The 23,267-nt window shown below is 42.3% G+C and overlaps 1 protein-coding gene across 7 annotated transcripts in view; it reads right to left on the bottom strand.

Moving 5' to 3' along the window:
* Window positions 1-11,975: 11,975 nt before the first annotated feature.
* The window catches only part of LOC139269514 (tyrosine-protein kinase JAK2-like), a 375,442-nt gene continuing 364,150 nt past the window's right edge, over window positions 11,976-23,267 (bottom strand). For all 7 annotated transcript variants that reach the window (XM_070888377.1, XM_070888376.1, XM_070888382.1 and 4 more), the window contains 4 exons: window positions 21,276-21,448; window positions 17,526-17,643; window positions 16,756-16,869; window positions 11,976-14,914 (listed from right to left, as the gene is read on the bottom strand). In XM_070888377.1, coding sequence (XP_070744478.1) covers window positions 14,807-14,914; window positions 16,756-16,869; window positions 17,526-17,643; window positions 21,276-21,448 — 513 coding nt within the window. In that variant the 3' untranslated portion in view covers window positions 11,976-14,806. The remainder of the gene's footprint in view (window positions 14,915-16,755; window positions 16,870-17,525; window positions 17,644-21,275; window positions 21,449-23,267) is intronic.

Raw genomic sequence — 23,267 nt, 5'->3', positions numbered from 1 at the left:
CCTTCAATGTAGAAAAATGTGCTAAGGTGTTTCTTGGAGTCATAATGAAAGAAAATGATACTGAGATATTAGGAGAGGTGACAAAAAGCTTGGCCAAAGAGGTGGGTATTAAAGAGGGTTTTAAATAAGGAGAGGGACATGGAGAGGAAGTGGGGTTTAGGGAGGGCCTGCAGAGCATGGGGCCCACATGACTGAAGGAACGGAAACTGGAATTAGAGGAACAAAGAGTACGGGGGAGATGTTACAGTGCTGGAGCAAAACTCAACATGCAGAATGACATTGGTCTCTGACATACAGAGCCTACACAGGAACTGACAGCATACATTGGGTCTTCTAACCCTATATTGTACGCAACGAGACTAATAAGTGTAGTACAACTGGCACCATGGATTTGAAAAAAGCCTTAATTTTTTATATTTCACTATAATGCCAATTATGCGCCCCTGCAGCATGGCCAGTGGGTGCATAACTATTGTGCACCCAATTTATTTATCATCTGCTTTATTTGTCATGGTATCAAAAGAATTTCCCTGATCACTTGGAACTTGCATTTATATAGTGCCTTTCATGATCGCAAGATGTCCCAAAGTGCTTCACAGCCAATCCCCAATATACTTTTGAAGTGTACAACAACAACAACTTGTATTTATATAGCGCCTTTAATGTAGTAAAACGTCCCAAGGCGCTTCACAGGAGTATTATAAGACAAAAAAATTGACACCAAGCCACATAAGGAGAAATTAGGGCAGGTAACCTAAAGCTTGGTCAAAGAGGTAGGTTTTAAGGAGTTCTTAAAGGAGGAGAGGCAGAGAGCTTTAGGCAGGGAATTCCAGAACGTAGGGCCTATTCAATAGAAGGCATGGCCACCAACGCTTGAGCGATTATATGCAGGGATGCTCAAGAGGGTAGCATTAGAGGAGCGCAGATATCTTTGGGGGGGGCGTGGGGGTGAGGCTGGAGATTACAGAGATAGGCAGGGGCGAGACCATGGAGACATTTGAAAATAAGGATGAGAATTTTGAAATCGAGGCATTGCTTAATAGGGAACAAATGTAGGTCAGCGAGCACAGGAGTAATGGGTGAACGGGACTTGGTGCGAGTTAGGATACAGGCAGCTGAGTTTTGGATGAACTCAAATTTACGTCGGGTAGAATGTGGGAGGCCAGCCAGGAGTGCATTGGAATAGTTACGTCTAGAGGTAACAAAGGCATGGATGAGGGTTTCTGCAGCGGATGAGCTAAGGCAAGGGTGGAGACGGGCGATGTTACAGAGATGGAAATAGACGGTCTTAGTTATGCTGCAGCTATGTGGTTGGAAGCTCATTTGAGAGTCAAATATGAACCCCAAGTTTGCAAACAATGAGGTTCAGCCTCTGTAATTACTGTTGTAATGCAGGAGGCAAGGCATCCAATTTGCATACAAGGTCCCACAATCAGCAAAGAAATAATGATCAGATATTCTGTTTTACTGATCTGGGTTGAAGAATAAATATAAGCCAGGATACCTCCCCTGCTCATATTCAAATAGTGCCATGGATTTGTTACATGTACCCGAGAGAATAGACAGGGCCTCATTTTAACATCTTATCCAAGAGATAGCACCTTCAACAGTGCAGCATTCTCAGTACTACAATGAATTGTCAATCTAGATGATATGCTCAAGCTCTCTGGAGCAGAGCTTGAAACCACAGCCTTCTGGCTTGGAGGAAAGGGTGCTACTACTGAGCCAAGGACAATACCTACAAACAACACGTTAGTAACTTTGGTGGCTGCCTGTCGTGGAGTATTTAAAATAAACACTCAACACCAGGTCAGGGTTCGAAGATTCAAGTAGTTTTTATTTTGCATCGGCAGGGAATTTGCCTGCTGGTTGACTGTAGCCAGGCCTCTCCAATGATACAAAGTTCCAAGCAACCTTTTATACACTTAATGATGCATGTCAGCCTCGTGCATGCCCCCCCTCCCCCCCCCATGCCGTTTAATTGGCCCAAAGCCCCCATGCACAATTGCTGCTTGACAAATTCCCTTTCGCATCATACAATTTGCTATGTCTCATACCAAATGGAGTTTTTCCAACTTGTCTTTTGACCCCTTGCCCTGTTTAGCTGGCCCTCCTGCGGTTCAACAGTTTGGCTATTTGTGGTTCAATGGTTTGGCCTCCTGTAATTGTCCTCAGGTTACACAGTTTGTAAAGTTGACCACTACACAAAAGTCCTTTTGTTTTTGAGATCCATTCTTAACCCTTTAATTATAACAGAACTCGAAAACCCCACTTCACTGCCCAAAATGTCTACGGCAACTAAGCCGTTAAGCCAATGTTGTTTGCAATTGATTGCCTCTGATTCTTGGCTATTGCAGAAATTTGAGTAGCTGTCTGAGCCAATCTGGTACACTGATTGAACAAACCTCACCTCGTGTGCTTAGTGAGAAACTGAACTTGAACCATTCCCTGAAAATAAAACTTCTTTCCCCATACATCTGGGTCTTTAGACTCCTTCTCTGGAACTTTCGGCTGAATTGGGAATTTGCCGTTATTTGTATTTGAAAGATGATAAGTGAGGCAGCAAGTGAATAAAATTCAAGGCAATGATTTTCTCTGAACAGAAACTCCAAGGCAGACCACTAACACATTAATTCCCATCAGGCCTGGAGGCTATACCCGTTGCCTGGGACACAATTTTCAAAAGTTAATTTTCTCACATTTGAATTACAGGTGGCAGCTAGAACTCTAAAATATGACGAAGTATTGAATGATCGCAGTGCTGCACATTGCAATTTACTTCATAATATTATGGAGATGACTAAGCTGTTCCGCCAATTCACTGGTGATGCTCCCTGGGTGTTAGTGCTTGTTCTCCAAGGAGTATTTGTATCATCGCTGGCATATAGATTTCAGGTCTGTTGGTAGACCTCCAGCTGAGAATCTTGAAACGATCTAGTACTTTTTAAGAAACACGAGCATAATCCCAACGATGTCAGACGGCCAATATGGGGTATACAGTTTTAAGGAAGTTGGCTGCAATTTTCAGCAGCTCCATTTGAGCAATCACATTTATCTAATAATTACAATCAGCAAGGCAATTACTTCTATAATTGTGTTCAAATTTCATTTTTTGTGCTATGATAGCAAAACTAGTGAGCCAGGAGCAATCCTGAAGTTATTTAGGGTGAGAACACCCAAGACAGACAATCTGGACAACTTGACCAAAGCATAGGGCTCTTATGAACTCTGCCCCAGAATCTGTTTGTTTGATGTGAGGTAACACTAAAAATTAAGAAATGGGAAAGGGAAAGGGAGTTAAAGTCTAGCAGCTCTGTTTAACGCTCCATCCCAGTCTCACAGCAGCTTTAACCCTTCTGGTTTTTTTGGCAGCAGCCGAGGTACTTGCCTGACTCAGGTGGAAGCCTCATTAATATATTCTAATCTGACATTTCAAAATTATCATTCATATTCCTCCATGGCCTCGCCCCTCCCTTTTTCTCATATAATACTCTTGTGAAGCGCTTTGAGACGTTTCACTATGTTAAAGGCGCTATATAAATAAAAGTTGTTGTTGTAGAACCCCAATGGCATTTCAATGCTCACTGAAACCTGCTGGGGAAGCAGCAGAAGCCTTAAAAGGCAAGCTGTATACTTCGCTCTGAGGGTAGGAGCTGCAGTGCTCTTCTGGGCCCACAACGCAAGTCTGGGACTCTGCTCACCCAGCTTTCCTCCTTCCCACCTGCCGAACCCTTCCCCCCACACCACCACCTGATCTTCGCCTGTCTGCAGGCAGCAAGCTGCCACTTTATGCCCATTTCGGATAGGCCAGCGGGCTTGTGAGATGTAAATGAGGCCCGGTAATTAATATCGGCTAGGCCTTTCATGGAAACTACCGCTCAGGAGTTAAAATTTCCCCTTTTTTTCCCCCTGTGTGTCAGTCTAAGGCTCTCCTTATCATTGGACCATAGTTGAAGCTCACATTTATTTGTCTTTCATTATCGAATTGATGAATCCACACTGCATCCCATTATATGTTTGTGGTTGGTTGCTAGGATCCGAGCTAAATAATTCTGAACAATCTCAATCCAGTTCCTTGTGGGCCACAGCACAAAATGGTCCCTAATTTGGCAATCCCACTCAGAGATGCCACAGGATGACTGGAAAAATTCACTCATGTTGCAATAGCTGTTTTTTCTGAGATTGTGGGGGAGCAGAGGCAGCTGGACTCTGCATCTGACATAATATGCCTGGTCTAGGAGTGTCTGACACCGATAAAATAGATTTCATTCCTTAGAACCAACAACCATCACCTTGACGGGCATCATAAAATTGAAAAAGCTCAAAGTATATGGATGCTGTTCTAGCTAATACAATCCCAACAATACTGAGGAGATGCCGCCTTTTGGATGAGTCAAGGCCCTGTCTGCACTCAGGTGATGTAAAAAATCTCATGGCACTATTTCGAAGAAGAGCAGGAGAGTTATCCCCAGTGTTCTGGCCAATATTTATCCCTCAATCAACATAACAAAAACAGATTATCTGGTCATTATCCCATTGCTGTTTGTGGGAGTTTGCTGTGCACACGTTGGCTGCCGCATTTCCTGCATTACAACAATGACCACACTTCAAAAGAAAAAGTGCTTCATTGGCTGTAAAGTGCTTTGGGATGTCCAGTGGTCGTGAAAGGCGCTATATGGCATTGAATTTTCAGGAAAGAATTTCCTTCTTGTCCGCTGTCACTTTGGTGGACGAGCCCTGGAAAAGTGGCCTTTCTTTTAACAATACATCACAGTACAATTCTGAAGTAGGTACCTAAATGTGCACTGCACATGCAAAGATAATACAATTTAACTCTATATTTCAGGGTGTGATACATAAATTACCTATTTACGCAAGTTCACTGCTTAAGCACATTTGCAGACTTACATATAAACCACCACTCAATTTGTTCTAGGAGTTATAACAGCTGTTTGTAACATAATATAATATTTGAATGAAGTACAAATCAAGGCACATTTCTTTTAATCCCTTTTCAGCTCGTCGTGAACAAAACCAGCTGGAACTTGTCACACACTAGAAAGTACAGTAATCAAAATATGTTTAATCTCAGAAAAGTTGAACAGCAAGCGACATTGCAAGTTGTAAAAATAATCATGATTTGATTTTATTATTTTCTCAACAAACATTGCACACCGATTAAAATGCATGTAAAAAAATATGCATGTTGGACAATAGTTTACAAGCAGTGTAACATTCTGAAGCTGTGTTGAGATTATTTAAATTTGCGATAAAGTAGTGAGTCAGCAGCAGAATACAGACTTTTTATATTTAATCACAAAAATATATATATGCATTTACTGCTGTTTGTCACAGTATCTGCATTTTTATAGTACAAGGTACAATAACAAATGCAACATTGTCCATAACATTAAAAGGAGGAAATAAATGCACTTTTCAAACTACAGGCAACTAACCCAAAATATACAACTTTATACAATACCTTTTTCTATTAAAATGAATATAAGATGACATTATTTTGCCTCAAAAAAACGATAGCGGTGAGTTTTCATGGATTAAAATTGTAGTAGCACAACTTAAAATCAAACGAATCTTGAAATCATAAGATTATGACTGATTATTGAGGGGAGGAACAATTGTAGAAAAAGCTCAGCAACAATCAGGATTGTTCGGCAAGTAACGATGCTTAGTTTACCATCAGCGCATGTGTCACCTACATGACCCAGATTGAAGTGAATCATGCGGATAGGATGGGCTATAGCCCAACTCTGCGAGTTCCGCAGGCATGAGAAATGGTGCCCGTCAAAAGCATAGTTTTTAAAAAATGAATTCAGGAACCAAGATTCATAGAGTGTACGCAAATTTGAAAAGAGAAGATCGGAACAGGGATAATCAGGAAGTAGTGATTACCTGACACCAAGTATGGTTTAAAACATTGCAGGAGGATGAAAAGGGCTAAGCTTCTACAGTTCTGAGATAGTAACAGGAGGCCATTCAGTACCTCGAGCCTACTCTGCCATTCAATTAGATCATGGCTGATCTGTACCTCAACTCCATTTACCCGCCTTGCCTCCATGGCCCCTCATACCCTTAACAAACAAAAATCTATCGCTCTTGAAAGCTCCAATTGACCCAGCATCCACATCCCTTTGCAGAGAGAATTCCAGATTTCTACTACCAATCGCATGAAAAAGTACTTCCTGATTCTTAAATGGCCAGCTCTAATTTTAAGATTATGCGCCTTGTACTCGTTTCCCACATCAGAGGAAATAGTTTCTCTATATTGACCCTATTGAATCCTTTTAATATTTTAAAGACCTCAATCACATCACCCCTTAATCAAGGGAATAAAAGTTTATGCAACCTGTCTTAATAACTTAATCCTTGAAGCCCCATGAGACACTGTGATGCAATTGGATTTCAAAACAATAAGCAAAACTGTGTAAGATGGGATATTGGAGCTTACAAGGAATGAGAAGGTAAAGTTCAGAGGAGCAGTGACCATTGTATTAAAGCAGACTAGAAAGGTTGCAATGGAGAATGAGTCAAGAAATAAGAAAAAGATCTTTCAGATGCTGAGATTTTGAGGTGCAGGAACAGCTTCCCTACATATGGGAACACTATTGTGACCTGTATGGAACTGGACATTACAGAGAGTTAAAAATTATTGAGGAGAAACAGAAGTACTTGACATGAAAAGGGAAACTAATGTTCTTAGAGGCACCTTGCGCAATGGAGAAGTGGGAGATCCATTTAAGCCAATAGAAATAATGAAGTTAATGAAGAAATTTTAAGGATGGTAGCTATTGGTTAGACGTGTTAAGAGACCACAAATGGTCCTTGTAGAATTGAATGAAACAAGATTTTTAATGCCCTTGAAAAGCATGTAGGAGATCAAGCTGTATGTAGATATTCAGTCATGGCACTAGCAGAGAACTAGAACTTGTGTGCATGTGAACTGAATATAGGGTTGGATAATGAGTGAAAGGAGCTCTTTGATATGAAGACAGTGCACAACCTTGAGAACCCCCAAGTTAAGAGAGGCAAAAGATGATCAAGAACTACAATACATTTGCAGTAATTTAAGATACTTGATTCTGTGAATATAGCTTTGGCCAAAGGCTACATAAATGGTAATTTTTCCCCCCTCAAATATTGCAAAATGCCAGACTGTCAATGACAAGGGTGTATCAGTGCCTTGGATATCTCCAAAGTGTCCAAGAGTTCCAGGGATTTGTAAGTAAGGCATAGGATAACTGAGAGGTTGGGGTGGTCTTAGACCTGGCCTGGAGACGGCAAAGGTTGAACAGATTCCCAGTGGTTCTGTAGTTTAGTTCAACACCAGCGGGGAGCTTGTTGACTGTGAGGTGGAGCATAGCAGCGAGGAAGATTGGGAAGAGGGTTGAGGCGATGACGCAGCCCTACTTGACCCCGGTCCGGACGTGGATTGGATCTGAGATGGATCCATTGGTAAGGATCACGGTCTGCATGTCGTCGTGGAGCAGGCGGAGGATGGTGACGTACTTTTGGGGGCATCTGAAACAGAGGAGGACACTCCATAGACGCTCACGGTTGACAGTGTCAAAGGCCTTTGTAAGGTCGAAGAAGGCCATGTATAAGGGCTGGCGTTGTTCCCTGCATTTTTCCTGCCTGTGTCTGCGCACATACAGAGGCTGAACTCCAGCACACAATCGACGTATTTACTGAGGCGTACGAAAGCATGGGCCTTACGCTAAACATCTGTAAGACAAAGGTCCTCCACCAGCCTGTCCTCGCCGCACAGCACTGCCCCCCAGTCATCAAGGTCCACGGTGCGGCCCTGGACAACGTAGACTACTTCCCTTATCTCGGGAGCCTCCTACCCCATTCAATAAGAGCAGGCATTGACGACGAGATCCAACATCGTCTCCAGTGCGCCAATGCAGCCTTCGGCCTCCTGAGGAAAAGAGTGTTTGAAGACCAGGCCCTCAAAACTGCCAGAAATATGGACCATATACAGTAGACACCTAAAGTCGCTGGAGAAATACCACCAACGATATCTCTGCAAGATCCTACAAATCCCCTGGGAGGACAGACGCACCAACGTTAGCGTCCTCAACCAGGCCAACACCCCCAGAACACTTGATCAGCTCCGCATGCCAGACACGAGACTCCCAAAACAAGCGTTCTACTCGAAACTCCTTCACGGCAAACGAGCCAAACGTGGGCAGCGGAAACATTACAAGGACACCCTCAAAGCCTCCTTGATAAAGTACAACATCCCCACTGACACCTAGGAGTCCCTGGCCAAAGACCACCCTAAATGGAGGAAGTGCATCCGGGAGGGCGCTGTGCACCTCGAGTCTCGTCGTCGAGAGCATGCAGAAATCAAGCGCAGGCAGTGGAAAGAGTGTGCGGCAAACTAGTCCCACCCACCCCTTCCCTCAACGACTATCTGTCCCACCGTGACAGACTATGGTTCTCGTATTGAAACGTACAGCCACCTAAGAACTCATGTTAAGAGTGGAAGCAAGTCTAACTCGATTCCGAGGGACTGCCTATGATGATGATGATGATGATGATAGGATAACCAGCAGGGTGGATATGTTGAACATCATACTGGAAATCGTCAATTAGGTTTGAATGTTCAATCTTTCGTAACTTCAGATAGTCTGATTTAAGGGTTATAAGGCAGTCATTTCAAGGTTAAAAGGTTCATTGTTCTTAAATGCATTTAGTTAACATTCTCTGAATAAGTTTGCACAACTTATCAATTGGCAACTCCTATACAGTCATTGCTGATGCTGGACACAACTATTGTTTTTTTAAAAGGCTATCTGCAAGAAATTAATCATAATCTAGAGATACGTAGGTCCTAGTAAAACTACAAGAATTCTAGATCACTGTGGATTACTACCGAAGGTGTAGTGTCATTTTATATATTGACAGAGAAAGGGTCAATTGGATTCATGCAAAACATTTGTATTTTGAACTCCAATGCTTGCTCAGTGATGATGGATGTTTCATGGGTTAAATTACTACCAACTGCAAACACCATAACAATTCTGCAGAAACAGCAATATACAAAGGACCAGCATTTTTTTTTAAAAAGCACACTCGCAGCTAGAATATGGTGTCTCTAAAGTAAGCAAACATTTTTTTCTCTCCATAATTACAAGCAGTTAACATTTATATTGAAAATTAAAAGGTGTTGCTGTGGAGTTTCTTTCTTGCACCATTTTACTCTAATGACTTTTAAAATGATTCACGTGCATTGTGAACGTGGAAACTTGGCAGGAAATACCTAATCATGCCTACAAATCTGCTCTGCTGCTTATTTAGAATGAAGCTCAAATGCCTGCTGATTGAAATTGCATCACTTATCATCTGAAGAGGTCAGGTTATTTCAAGTTTTTAAGCAAATTATGTCCCAGTAGCTCCACTTTTGAATTTATTCTGACTGATGCACAAAATAAAATAATATCTGTTCACAACCAACATAATTATAATTGTAAAAATCAACTGAAACACAAAGGTATTCTCTCCGCTCCTAGGAACGTAGCGGAAGTCTTTTGGCTCGTATTAGATCAACATTACCTGCAGATAGCGCTGTCTTACTCTGGAGTCCTTTTTGGATGCATTAAATGTTGTACGCTGAACATTAGTGCATTTCTGTTGTAAGGAATTGACTAGATTATGGTGCATAGCAAATAATAAACTGCATTTTGTTCTTGATGAATTGCAACTTCAAAACAGCTACCAATTCCTCAAACATAATAATCCAACAACAACTTGCATTTATATAGTGCCTTTAACATAGTAAAACATCCCAAGGCGCATCACTGGAGTGTTATCAGACAAAATTTGACACTGAGGCAATTTTAGCAGAGATGACCAAAAGCTTGGTCAAAGAGGTAGGTTTTAAGGAGCCTCTTAAAGGAGGCAAGGTAGAGAGGTTTAGGTGAAATTCCAGAGCTTGGAGCCTAGACAGCTGAAGGCATGGCCATCAATGGTGGAGCAAAGGAAATCAGGGATGCTCAAAATGCCAAAATTGGAGGAATGTTGAGTTCTCATAGGGTTGTGGGGCTGGAAGAAGTTACAGAGATGGAGAGGGGCAAAGCCATTGAGGGCTTTGAAAACACACGAGAATTTTAAATTTGAAGCCAATGTAGGTCAAGCAAGCACAGAGGTGATGGGTGAACGCGACTTGGTGCGAATTAGGATACGGGCAGCAGAATGTTTGATGAGCTCAAGTTTACGGTGGGTGCAAGATGGGAGGCCGGCAAAGAGAGCATTGGAATAGTAGAGTCTGGAGGGAACAAAAAGCATGGAGGAGGGTTTCAGCAGCAGATGGGTTGAGGCAGGGGCGGAGATGGACAATATTATGGAAGAGGATGTAGGTGGTCTTAGGAGCTCAGGGCGCCGAGGTTGCAATCAGTCTGATTCAGCCTCAGATACTGGCCGGGGGGCGCGGGGGATGTAATCTGTGGTTAGAGGCTGCAGACGTACGTCTGCGTAAAGGCCCACACATCCCAGGGGTGCTTTCAGTTCACAAGCGTCCCTGGGATTACATGGGCCAGGCCAACCAATGCAAACGGGAATTCCCAATATGCATATAGAGATTCCATTTATGTACGGAATCCCCATGAGCATAATAAAACTCACCAAATAAATATAATTTCACAACACTGAAATAAAAATAAACCATTACTGGTTCAAAGTTAATTAAAATACCATTTAATTAAACATTTAAATAAAAGTTAAATATTTTGAAAAATAAATGTAAACATTTTTAACCAAGGCAAAATTGACTTAAACTAACTTTGAATGTAAGTGAATGTTTAAATCATCAAAAAAAATTATTTTAAGATTTATTTAAACCCTTATGCTGATAAATGAAGGCCTTATGCCTGCTTTTACCAGGCATAAGGGTTTGCTGGATATTTGGATAGCAGTAGTTGGGCTGTGTCAGTGAAAATTAATGTCCAGCGGGTGGGCACGATCGGTCAAGGACAGGAGAAACTTGCCAGATCGCAAGTTCTGGGTTTTCCCACATGCGCATGCGGGGCACTTAGGATGGTGTTCGCTGATTCATCATTGGCCTGTAAAATCCAGCCATGTCAAATTTCACCTCCTTTCTGTGGGTACTTTAATTGTAATGATAGGAATATGAAACAATGCTGGGGAGCAGAGCACACTCCAAAATACACTGGAGTGATAGATGTTGATTCAATGTGAGGTATGTAGGTTTAGTCTAGCTTTGGCGATGGTCTTCTCACGATCAATCTGCAAAAAAACGAAATGACAAAAATCTATTGAGGTATTTGGAGGGCTGTGCCTTCAGCAGTCTTGGCGCTAAGCTCTGGGGTTCCCTCCCTAAACCCCTCAAGCTCATTATCCTCCTTTCAGACGCTCCATAAAGCCTACCACATTCTTGTCCTATCTCCTTATATGGCTCAGTGTCAAATTTTGTTTGATAACGCTCATGAAGTGCCTTGGGACATTTTACTATGTTCGAGGTGCAATATATAAATGCAAGTTGTTGTTGTATATCTATGTATAGGACCAGAGCGGCCACCATATAAAGTAAGTGCACAGTTTTTACAAACTACTTCAGTGGCAAAACCTTGCCAGTCTCGGGAAAACATTCCAAATTTGGCATCCACCAAAATATAACATTACATAGCAGGCACGGGACGGCTGATGCTCCTAACCAAAAACGTAAATAGCAACTTTACTGAGAGTTCGATACTGAGCAGGGCTTTAAATATACTATTGTTCAGGTAATAAGGTATGATGGCTTTAATGGATGCAGCTGTTCTGAAAGCTGTAAATGTCTGCTTATTAAAGAATATTTTTCCTTATTCAGAGCAACAGCAAAGAACTTTAGATAGTCGAGTTGGAGAAACTTTGCAGACAAATGAAAGTGTACACACAGTCCATTCAACATTGTTGAGTAGGTATCATTTAAAACAAAATCAATGTAGACGCTGGAGTTGAGGAGCAGATTTTACTTTTTTTTTTCAGAACAGATAAAGTCAAAACGCATGTGTGTTAAGGATCTAAGCTGCTTCTGTTTCTTCAAACAAGAAAAGTCGCTTCTGAGGATATACGAGCATCAGAGACAAAGTGAATAGAAGCTCTTCATTTTTGACTTAGCCTATAAGAGCTATCTCCTAGTTTTCTCTGATCAAAGCTTCAATCTGCAGCAGCCCAAGGAGCAACCATAGCAACTTAGAACTGTTTTTCTCTCTGGCTATGTATTTTTAATTATTTATGACTATACTGCAATACTTTCCGTTAGTAACCTGTGTGAACCCGATTAGTATTGTCACTTGGCTTATTTAGCATATTGGTAGTAATACAATATAGAAGTAGTACTTAAGCCAATATGCTTTAATGCACCAAGACACGTTTAGTGCCGTACTCTTCATTCATCACCTCAAATTGCTCCTTTAACTACCACTGCCAATGAGAACACTCCCAGGCTTTTACACTGTTCAAGTGAACATTGTACGAGTATTCCATAAGCACAGTACCTTTTAGTGAAATCCTAGCGATAACACTGGTCATATAACTAGCACTGGTAAGTACTGCTTAATAGTTGAAAATGATATTTGATGGAGAGATTCTGCTGGGAACAGAGCTACTGATAAAACAGTTCAGTGATAACCATTTGTTGATTGCATCCCTCCAATCCAGAGGTGGTCTTTCCAGACCGAGCCGAGAACCCAAAAGCTGAAGAGCCACGGAGTACAAGTAACAGAGGGAAGTGGCTCTGTTAAATATGCAGTGCTGGCGTGAAAATGCTGCACTATGTGTTTGCGTTCCACTACCCTACAGTCAACCAATACCAGACTTATCTCAGCACAATACTTTATACCACACCTTACCCATCAAAAAACAGTCCATGTAACCACTAAAGTGCTGCATTCTTTGCCTTGTAACCCAATGGGAAAAGCAAATGAGCACACATCTTACACTATTGTTATCAGTTGCATAACTCTAATCATTAACAAATGAAAGATTTGAATGTATGTATTAATCAATGCTGATAGCAGTGCAATGGTACTCTTGCATGGTTTGTGTACAGAATATACAGTGTCCCAAAAGGCTGCATTTTCAGCTAATGTTCTGTGCATGGAAACACTGAATCATTGATACTTGCTGAGAGTACGGCACATACTTTGAAATGATTCAGTTCAAATGTCTCAGGTGCTGTACAGCTGTAAGAACTTTTATAAGAGTGTAGAAAATTAAAATAAACCAAATGAGAGAGAATGGGAAGCTATATTGCAAACAGGTAGCAATTAACATTGCATCGCCAAAGTTTCCTTGCTTTGCATGTACCTATATAGCTATATATGCAACTGCATACTTCTTAACACAGAATTAATCCCAACTGGAATGGCTAACTTACTACAGTCAAACGGAAAAATATAAAGTTATGATGCTGGTCCCTTTATATTTACGTTGCACCTCATGACTTACTGAAGAATGATTTCCCATCGAGGAGTAAGGGCTATAAATCATGATCTGGTTAAAACTGATTCTCGGGATGTGGGCGTCACTGGCAAGGCTGGCTATTTGCTGCCCTCCCCTGCTTGCCCATGAGAAGGTGGTGGTGAGCCTGATTGACAGACTGAATTTAAAGATGGTTTGGCATGAGCTCCTTTCAAACTAATGTAAATTAATTGATTTGTGAACTAAACAGCTTTTCTTCATTGTAAAAAAAAATACAAAAATGTCCCTGAGCTTTTGTTCATACAATTACCTAAGCAGACTCCAATCGACATCATCCTCCTTCACAGCTGATCCAAGTGTGAAAAACATATCAACATAATCACAGTATACTAGATATGCCTGAGCAGGTTGGCTATTTGCTATTCATTGCTGTACATCCCAGATCACAAACAACATAGTAAATATTTTATCTTGGTGAATGTGGTCACTTCAAGACATTATGTGGTGGCAATTTCCAAAACCGCACACCACTGGCAAATCATTTAGGAAATTTATCACCGACCCAACATGCACATTATTCTACAGTAATGCACATTTTCTAAGTCATTGTTTAATGCATCACTGTATTTGCATTCACAGCACAGTTGATTCACGAAACTATTCAGCTCCAGATACTGTTCCTTTTCCTTAGTAGTTAATAGAGTTAAGTTAATTTTAATATATAGATTAAATGGCACCCATTTATATTACTGTCAATATTGCATTAAATTCTAATTATGACAAATGTAAATGAAAATGCTATTTAGCACAGTGAAACTATTCTCCACTCTTTGAACGAATCCAATGTTAGAGTAATTTTAGGTGACAAAGGGCAAATACAAAATTAGATTTTTTTCTTTAGCCAGTTCTTGTGCAAATAGCACAGACAACATAATGTTTTGCATTCGCCACTGAAGACTACTTGATGTTCATTAGAAAGGAAAGCTCCTAGTATCATTATAAAGGAAGTGTTACCTCAGTAGAGGCAAGTCCTACTATTATAAAGAGCTGCAATACAAAATCCTTCTGTTGCCATGCCTGAAGTGGGCATATCATGGCACGGTTTATAACACCCACTCCATTACTTTGTGTTCGCACAGCGGTTTGTCCTGATAAATTGTGACTTCACTGTGGAAGGACTGTCATTTCCCAGTGGCTTTGAAAGAAGTCCAAAGTGATCCCACCTGGCTGAACATGGTGGGATAGCGATCAGTCCCCTCGATTGGGTTCAGTGTCCAAGAGTGGACGGTGCTGGCCAGCGACAGACTGCATAAGCAGCAGTTCTGCTTGGACAAAAGCGCACTCGGTTGAAATTCCTGCACATTCATCCTCCCATAGAATCCCTCATCGAGTCCACTTTCTGCGCAAGTTCCCTAAAGGTTGGGCGCTGAGTTGATCCATTGTCCCAGCAATCCATCATTGTAGAATACATCTGAGGTTGGAAACAGAAGCATGAAGAAGATTAGAAAGTAAGTTTGAGAACATTGCATGTCACCACCATAACATTGCTACAAAAAGTAGTTTAAAAAACTAAACTTGTATTTATATAGTGCCTTTAATGTAGTAAAATGTCCCAAGACACTTCACAAGAGTGTTCTAAAACAAAATTTTGACATCGAGCCACATAAGGAGAAATTAGGGCAGATAACCAAACGCTTGATCAAAGAGCTATGTTTTAAGGACCATCAAACAAGGAAAGAGGCGGAGAGGTTTCGGCAGGGAATTCCAGAGCTTTGGGCCTAGGCAATGGTTGAGCGATTAAAATCAGGGGTGCTCAAAAGGGCGGAATTAGAGGAGTGCAGATATCGCAGTGAGTTGTGAGGCTGGAGGAGATTACAGAGATAGGGAGGTGCAAGGTCGTGGAGGGATTTAACAAAAAGGTTGAGAATTTAAAAAAATCAAGGCATTGCTTAACCGGGAGCCAATGTAGGTCAGCGAGCACAGAGGCGATGGATGAATGGATCTTGGTACGAGTTAGGACAAAGACAGCTGAGTTTTGGATGAGCTCAAGTTTAGAGGGTAGAACGTGGGAAGCCAGCCAGGAGTGTGTTGGAATAGTCAAGTCTAGAGGTAACAAAGGCATGGCTGAGGGTTAAATATATAAAGGTTTTTTAAAAAAACAACTCGTGCTCAACAAGGTGCTGGAAAAAATATTTTTCCCCTCTTTCATCACTCTCAGAAAAAATCATGCAATCCTAGGCTAGGTTTATTGTGAGCTAGTTGTATCATAAGCTCAGCCTGGGAAGATGGCTCTCGACTGCACCAGTAGGGAATATTATTTTTTATACTTCCTACACCAGCCTGAACGAAACTGCCCAGTTTGTACCCACGAATATGGAATTATGAGCAGTATTGTGGTATTGGCTCATACACACTAGGATCAGTTAGGGTTAGATGAAGAAGTGAGTGTGGGAGGAAACACCGGTATAGACCATGTGGGCCGAATGGCCTCTTTCTGTGGGTGATGTAAATGCTATGTAGTGCTAATACAGCCCAAACTTATTTCTCATAGTGACTCTTACAGCTGGCAGAGAGGAGACTTGTATCTCATTAGATGGACTGGTTCATACGAATGCAATGAGAATCTCCTCCCTTTGCCATGTAAGTTCATGCATGAATTAAGCTGTATGCCCTGGTAACTGCTGCAATCTCGACAGGACAATATTGGCTTCCAATAAGAAGAATATTTGAAACATTAAAAGGGAAGAGAATCAATTAGCACACCAAAAATAACAGCAGCTAACAAATATCAGCTTTCAAAATACAGACAATACAGATTATACTCTGCAATTATCATTTCTGCAATTCAAATGAGTTGAACGATTTGGGACAGCACTACGGAAAGACAGCAATCTGAAATATATCTGGTTCAGCCACTCCTGGCCTCTGTGCGTCACCTCACTAACTAGTGCTGCCAGGATGCCCATTATGCTCTTCACATCCCAATAGCGGAGAAAAGCTATTTTATTTCGCTTGCTGCACACAAGTTGATGACTCCCTGTAAAACCCCAATAAGGCTGTAGAAGTCACACCATTATGAATTTCTATAATGTCAATGTCTTCTTCTATAATACACCACCTCACATTATAGGAGTCTTTAAATGGCACGAATAACCACTTGTTTGCTAGTTTTTAAATTGGTACATAATTACTTCAGAGAACACTAACTAATTGCACATAACCCATTTTTGCAAACTACCTTTTCAAATGAAAAGACAGCTATCTACATAAGCCAAGCACAAAGTTAAAGAGCAAGTTGCCTGTGAACAGTACCATGTCAGGACACCCATCCGGTCTCGGCAGCCTTCGACACGCTTTAAGAAGCTCGATCAAATGGAAGACGATCATCTGTCCTTGCTTATCACTGCCAATCATGCGCATGAATTCCTGAAAATGCAATTAAAAAATGATACTAAATAGAATTTATTGAAGAGAAATATCAGAAAACCAGTTAACATTTAAATGAGAAAAACTGGGAAAACAAACAAAAAACACTAAATAGACAAATTTAAGAATGCACTATAACAACTCAGACCACACTTCGAGTACTGTGAACAGTTCTGGTCGCCATCTTATAAAAAGGATATTGAGGCACTGGAGAGGGTACAGAGAAGATTTACAAGGATGATACCGGAAATGAGAGAGTATAACGATCAGGAAAGGATGAACAAGCTGGGTCTCCTTTCTCTTGAACAAAGAAGGCTGAGAGGTGACTTTATAGTGGTCTTTAAAATTATGAAAGGTTTTGATAGAGTGGATACAGAGCAAATGTTTCTACTTGTTTATACAGATTTCGATGAGGAAAGATGGGAAGAGACTCGAGTGGAGCATAAACGCTGGTATGGACTGGTTGGGCCGAATGGCCTGTTTCTGTGCTGTATATCCTGTGTAACAAATATTCAGAGCCTGCAGTGAATATCCTTTAGATAGTAATATTCATGATTTCCAAACCATATTTCATATAACAAGCAGTACTGGCAGTGCAGAGTTAACAAAGTAGGAAGAGAAAAAGTTCAGTTGGGTTGAAGAAGATGGAGACTCACAGATGGTGGGCTTTTGGTCTTCTCGCTGTATGTGAAGAGCTCGTATAGCACCACTCCAAAACTCCACACGTCTGAAGCCACCGAGAACTTGTTCTCCATCAGGGACTCCAGTGCGTACCTGTTTCAGATATTCACAAAAACAGAACGTATTCAATCATCACAACCTGAGCTGTTCTGCTATCTCGCCCAAACGCAAGATCGATCCATGTGGTTCCATGCAGTGGTGCTTCAACATGCTGTGTAAAGAAGTGGTGGGATGTGAGCTCGTACTGGTAACTTTACTGAACTCAATGGTGTTACAGTTGAGTGTCCCGAATCCGGCAACCTCAGGACCGAGACCGAGCCAATTTTCATGCTTTTCCAGACTTCGGAACGTGTTTCTGACATCCGAAATCCGGAAATACCCGAACCTGGATTTCTGAACGTCAGAAAGGGGGGAGGCGGTGCTCATCGAGGAGCTGTTCGGTCGCCGGCTAGGTGCTTGGGTGGGTTCCGCCGCCGGAGAAGTGCCTGGGTGGGCCCCACCGCCGAGGAGCTGGTCGGGCGAGCCCCGCTGCCGAGGAGCTGGTCGGGCAGCCCCATCGCGGAGGAGCAGATCGGGCGGGCCCCACTGCCGAGGAGCTGGTTGGGCAGCCCCATCACGGAGGTGTTGTTCGGGCGGGCCAGCAAGGAGGCCTCGAGGTAAGGGCAGTAGCGGCGAGACGAAGCTCGAGGTCGGGCAGCGGCAGGACCTTGAGGTTGGCAGGTTCGGCGGGTCCGGATTCCGGAACATTTTATGGATTCCGGACAACCTTGCCACCAATCGGTCTGGAGTCCGGATTCCGGAACTCTGGATTTTGGACACTCAACCTCCATTAGGCACAATCCTCATAGAGAGAAGGGACAATCCCCATGGAGGCTAACCACAACCTTAGGTGTTCAACTCGGGAGTAACCCTGACAGAGCTGTGAGGGGGCACAGCCTATCCGCCTCCTTGGGAGGCAAATACTGCCAGGTGTCGAACAACCAAAATAGAGAGAAAATCAAAGAAAGATGGGGGTGTGGGACAGGAGTAAACTTAACATTTTATATAGTCTGCCATATGATGCGCTTCATTCTACAGGTGTTGCTGGTACAGGTAGAGCATCCAAAATCCGGAAACCTTGGGACTGAGGATTTTGGGTATTTGTGGATTTTGGAACGTCTTTCTGATGTCCCAAATCTGGAAATGCCCAGGCCGAGGTAAAGGCGGGGGGGGGCGGGGTCGAGCAGGAGTTGGTCGGGGCCCGCCGAGCGGGGTCCGGATTTTGAAGATTTTCCAGTTTCCACATGACCCGGCCACAGACCGGCCCTGTGACCGGATTCTGGAAAATTCTGAATCCGGAACTCCGGATTTCGGACGCTCAACCTCTATCATCAAAATCCTGAGTGATGATGTTTCTATTTAAGTAATTATTTTTTCTTCGGTCCTCCAAGTGTTGTGCACCATTTAATGGTTGAGGCAATCTTCTCCCAGAAGTTTGCCAATGGTATGCATTTGATAGCTACAAGATGCGCAATGGTGCTGTCCTTCTCCTGGTCTGGAAGCACCTCACTTCCATTTGCAACTTCCCCCAACAACAGAGATAAGGATTGAGATGAGGAGAAACTTCACTCAGAGGGTGGCGAATCTTTGGAATTTTCTGCCCTAAAGGGCTGTGGAGGCTCAGCCTTTGAGTTTTTTCAAGACATTGATCGATAGATTTTTGAATCTTAAAGGAATCAAGGGCTATGGGGCTAGTACAGGAAAGTGGAGTTGGTGTGGATGATCAACCATGATCTTATTGAATGGCGGAGCAGGCTCGAGGGGCCGAATGGCTTACTCCTGCTCCTAATTCTTATGTTCTTATGAACCCCTGTCCTACCATTCTGTGGTGCACCATTCTGGAGCATGTGCTGTGTCACTGAATGGACCAGTTGCTGCAGGCAAGAGGTCTTGCTCCCCCCACAGGCTTTAATTATTGCTTTGTGGGTGAAAAAGAACTTTTTTAGAACTGCCAAAGAAATGGCAATGGGGCTGAATTTGCGGTCCCTACAGGTGCGTACAAGTTGCACATGTACCGGAAACCCGGAACTTGCGATCTGTCAAAAATCTTCGACAGATTGCATGCATCTGAAAGAAAAGGACCGCCGTGAGCGGAGAGACCTTCTGCCCAGCGAATGCCCGTGAAATTCGTAAGAGTTTAAAAAAGAGAAAAATAAAATGTTATTACTCATTTATGCATTAAAAACCCTGTCCAATAAGGAAAGTTTATTTTTAGCCCCGTTAACACATTCAAAAAAATACATTTTTGTTTAAAATATTTAATTAAATGGCATTTGAATTAATTTTAAAAATTGAATGTTTGTTTTATTTATTTCATGTGTCTATATTTTTTTGTGAGATTCCCATTCATATTTATGGGTTTTCGGTACAATCAGAACTCCCCATAAGTATGAATGGAGATTCTCTTCTTTAATTGGTTGGGCCGGCCCACGTGATCTCAGGGGCACTTGCGAACCACCTGCGCCCTGGGATATGTGGGCTTCTACCTGCGGGTAACCGGAGAGGCCCAGGAGCCCGAATCTATGAACCTCCCGGACCACCAGGTAAAAGTGTAGATTTTTTGCAGGTAGGAGGCATCCGCCCGTGCAAAGCCTCCATCTGTGATTTCTACTTCTATTATGGGTGTGATGCCTACCATGAGTTTGTGCTTTTTATTTTTCTCATTTTGCATCGCATCCCATCCCTCTGCTGATGGGCAAATGCCTGGGAGTCAGTTGCCTATGTGATTCCCTAACCAACCAGTAAGTGGGTGTTTAAGAGCAGTTAGGGGTGAATTATCTTTCAACTCTTCCCGTGGAGAGATATGCAGATTCCAGCTATTAGCGAAGATTTGTGTGGGGTGACTGCTACTACTTTTCTGTGGCTACTATCAATTATTTCATTTTTTGCTGCCAATGATGAGTTTTCCATTAAGTTACACTTCTTCCCAGCAGTCAGGTGTCACAATCAAATCAGATGGCTTTCCAAGCACTCAGGGTTTATAATGGTTGCGATTAAGTTAAATCAACAATGCTAAGTGTACCATCATATCATCATATTGTGTGTACAAACATGCTGAGGTGTAAGGATTTGTATTGTGTATCTTGTATTTCATTAAATACATAATAATGTAACCAAAAGTAACTGTTCTGACACCGACTGCAAGATGTATTAGTGTTCTACATTAGTTAAATGGCACAATTTAGGAAAAAAAGCATAATCATGAGTTTCATAAGAAAGTTTGAATAAATTTCACTGAATCTGTTTGTTACTTCAGCATCATTACTTTATGCAAGGATTGCTACTCTGCTTCACTTTGAGAAATCTGCTGGCCACATCACTTCTAACTTGGATCAAGGGAAGATGTCAGGAGGATTAATTGCGTAAAGTTGCACTATGCTAAGAAAGATGAATTTTTACATTCGCAACTGTCTTAACGTGAAGTCACTTAATTTGAATTCACTGAATTCAACATATCTGATCATTCAATTTTCAAGCACTGAATTCCCACTTTGTTGTATTTTACATATTCCTTAATTATTGTATAACTCAAATTGCTTTGTGCAAAATAACATTCTTTGATTTATCAGTACACTGGCTTGCTAAAAATGTCTTCACAGAAAAAACAGCAGATTCCTGACCCTACTCCCTACAAAGTTACTTCAATGCACAAATAAGATATATAGCTTATTTTGAATAGGGCTTACCAAAAGATTGGGCTTTCCCCTGGTTCTTTCACCTTGTAATACTCCTTGTCTTGCGGTAAAACTTTGGTCAAACCAAAATCGCCAATTTTCACTCTGTTCTCATTCTCTACGAGAATGTTTCGCGTTGCTAGATCTCGGTGTATATATCGCTTAGTTGCCAGATACTCCATTCCCTGCAATGATCCGACATAATCAGTATCTGCTACAGTTAAACCAGCGATGATTTCTTGCAACCGTGAAAATGACATGTTTGTAGCTGGGCTGTGAATATGCTTAGAACATTAATGATTTAGATGAGGGGATTAAATGTAGTATCTCCAAATTTGCGAATGACACTAAGTTGGGTGGCAGTGTGAGCTGCGAGGAGGATGCTGTGAGGCTGCAGAGCGACTTGGATAGGTTAGGTGAGTGGGCAAATGCATGGCAGATGAAGTATAATGTGGATAAATGTGAGGTTATCCACTTTGGTGGTAAAAACAGAGAGACAGACTATTATCTGAATGGTGACAGATTAGGAAAAGGGGAGGTGCAAAGAGACCTGGGTGTCGTAGTAAATCAGTCATTGAAGGTTGGCATGCAGGTGCAGCAGGCGGTTAAGAAAGCAAATGGCATGTTGGCCTTCATAGCAAGGGGATTTGAGTACAGGGGCAAGGAGGTGTTGCTACAGTTGTACAGGGCATTGGTGAGGCCACACCTGGAGTATTGTGTACAGTTTTGGTCTCCTAACCTGAGGAAGGACATTCTTGCTATTGAGGGAGTGCAGCGAAGGTTCACCAGACTGATTCCCGGGATGGCGGGACTGACCTATCAAGAAAGACTGGATCAACTGGGCTTGTATTCACTGGAGTTCAGAAGAATGAGAGGGGACCTCATAGAAACATTTAAAATTCTGACGGGGTTAGACAGGTTAGATGCAGGAAGAATGTTCCCAATGTTGGGGAAGTCCAGAACCAGAGGTCACAGTCTAAGGATAAGGGGTAAGTCATTTAGGACCGAGATGCGGAGGAACTTCTTCACCCAGAGAGTGGTGAACCTGTGGAATTCTCTACCACAGAAAGTTGTTGAGGCCAATTCACTAAATATATTCAAAAAGGAGTTAGATGTAGTCCTTACTACTAGGGGGATCAAGGGATATGGTGAGAAAGCAGGAATGGGATACTGAAGTTGAATGTTCAGCCATGAACTCATTGAATGGCGGTGCAGGCTAGAAGGGCCGAATGGCCTACTCCTGCACCTATTTTCTATGTTTCTATGTTTCTAACATGCACCAGTGGCATTTATTTCGGGTTGCAGGTTATACTTTTCCCTCAAAATTTGGGATTGTAATTTGCAGATTTTATTACATGACAAGTAATTAGAACTCTTGCCATGAAATAAAACTGCCAGTCGAGCATGGTGACAGCAAGTGACTTTGACTGCTGAACTAGTACAATCTGCACTGGTGTGCAGAGCAAGCAGTGAGAAATTATCAATCGACCTGATTTCACTTATCTGTACAGAGGGATCTGTGCTGATCCAGCAGGCAATGATCCCGGTAAGATCCTGCATTTTGAGAACATTATACTGCAGACACTGAACTGCAACTTGCAAGAGAGACTGCAGTGCAAACCACTTTCTGCTAAGAGTTATATACCATGGGCTGGATTTTCCATTCCTGTCCACCTCTGTTTCCTCCCCAGAGCGGCAGCAATGGTGGGGGTGAGCTCTTCTGGGCAGGTAGCCAGCTTCCAGCGCCCCACCGGGGTTTTCGGCGGGGCACGGAGCATTACGGCCCGGAAGAGGCGAGCCGGTGCGCAACGCCCCTGTTGCTACACTGGATCAACTTGTGAGTCCTGCCCGATCCATCGCGCTGCGTAGAGTGCCGTGTGCTGGGACCGTCTGTGAAAACGGGTGGTCTGAGCTGTAGCGGCTGCAGAGAGGTCAGTAATGTCGACCTCAGGTAGTTGTGATTGTTTTTTTTTGGCGATTTATATAGTGGTGCCATGAGGTATT

The sequence above is a fragment of the Pristiophorus japonicus genome, chromosome 1 (assembly GCF_044704955.1).
Source record: "Pristiophorus japonicus isolate sPriJap1 chromosome 1, sPriJap1.hap1, whole genome shotgun sequence".
NCBI lineage: Eukaryota > Metazoa > Chordata > Chondrichthyes > Pristiophoridae > Pristiophorus > Pristiophorus japonicus.
The sequence above is the reverse complement of the archived record's forward strand: the minus strand, read 5'-3'. Positions and strand labels throughout refer to the sequence as shown.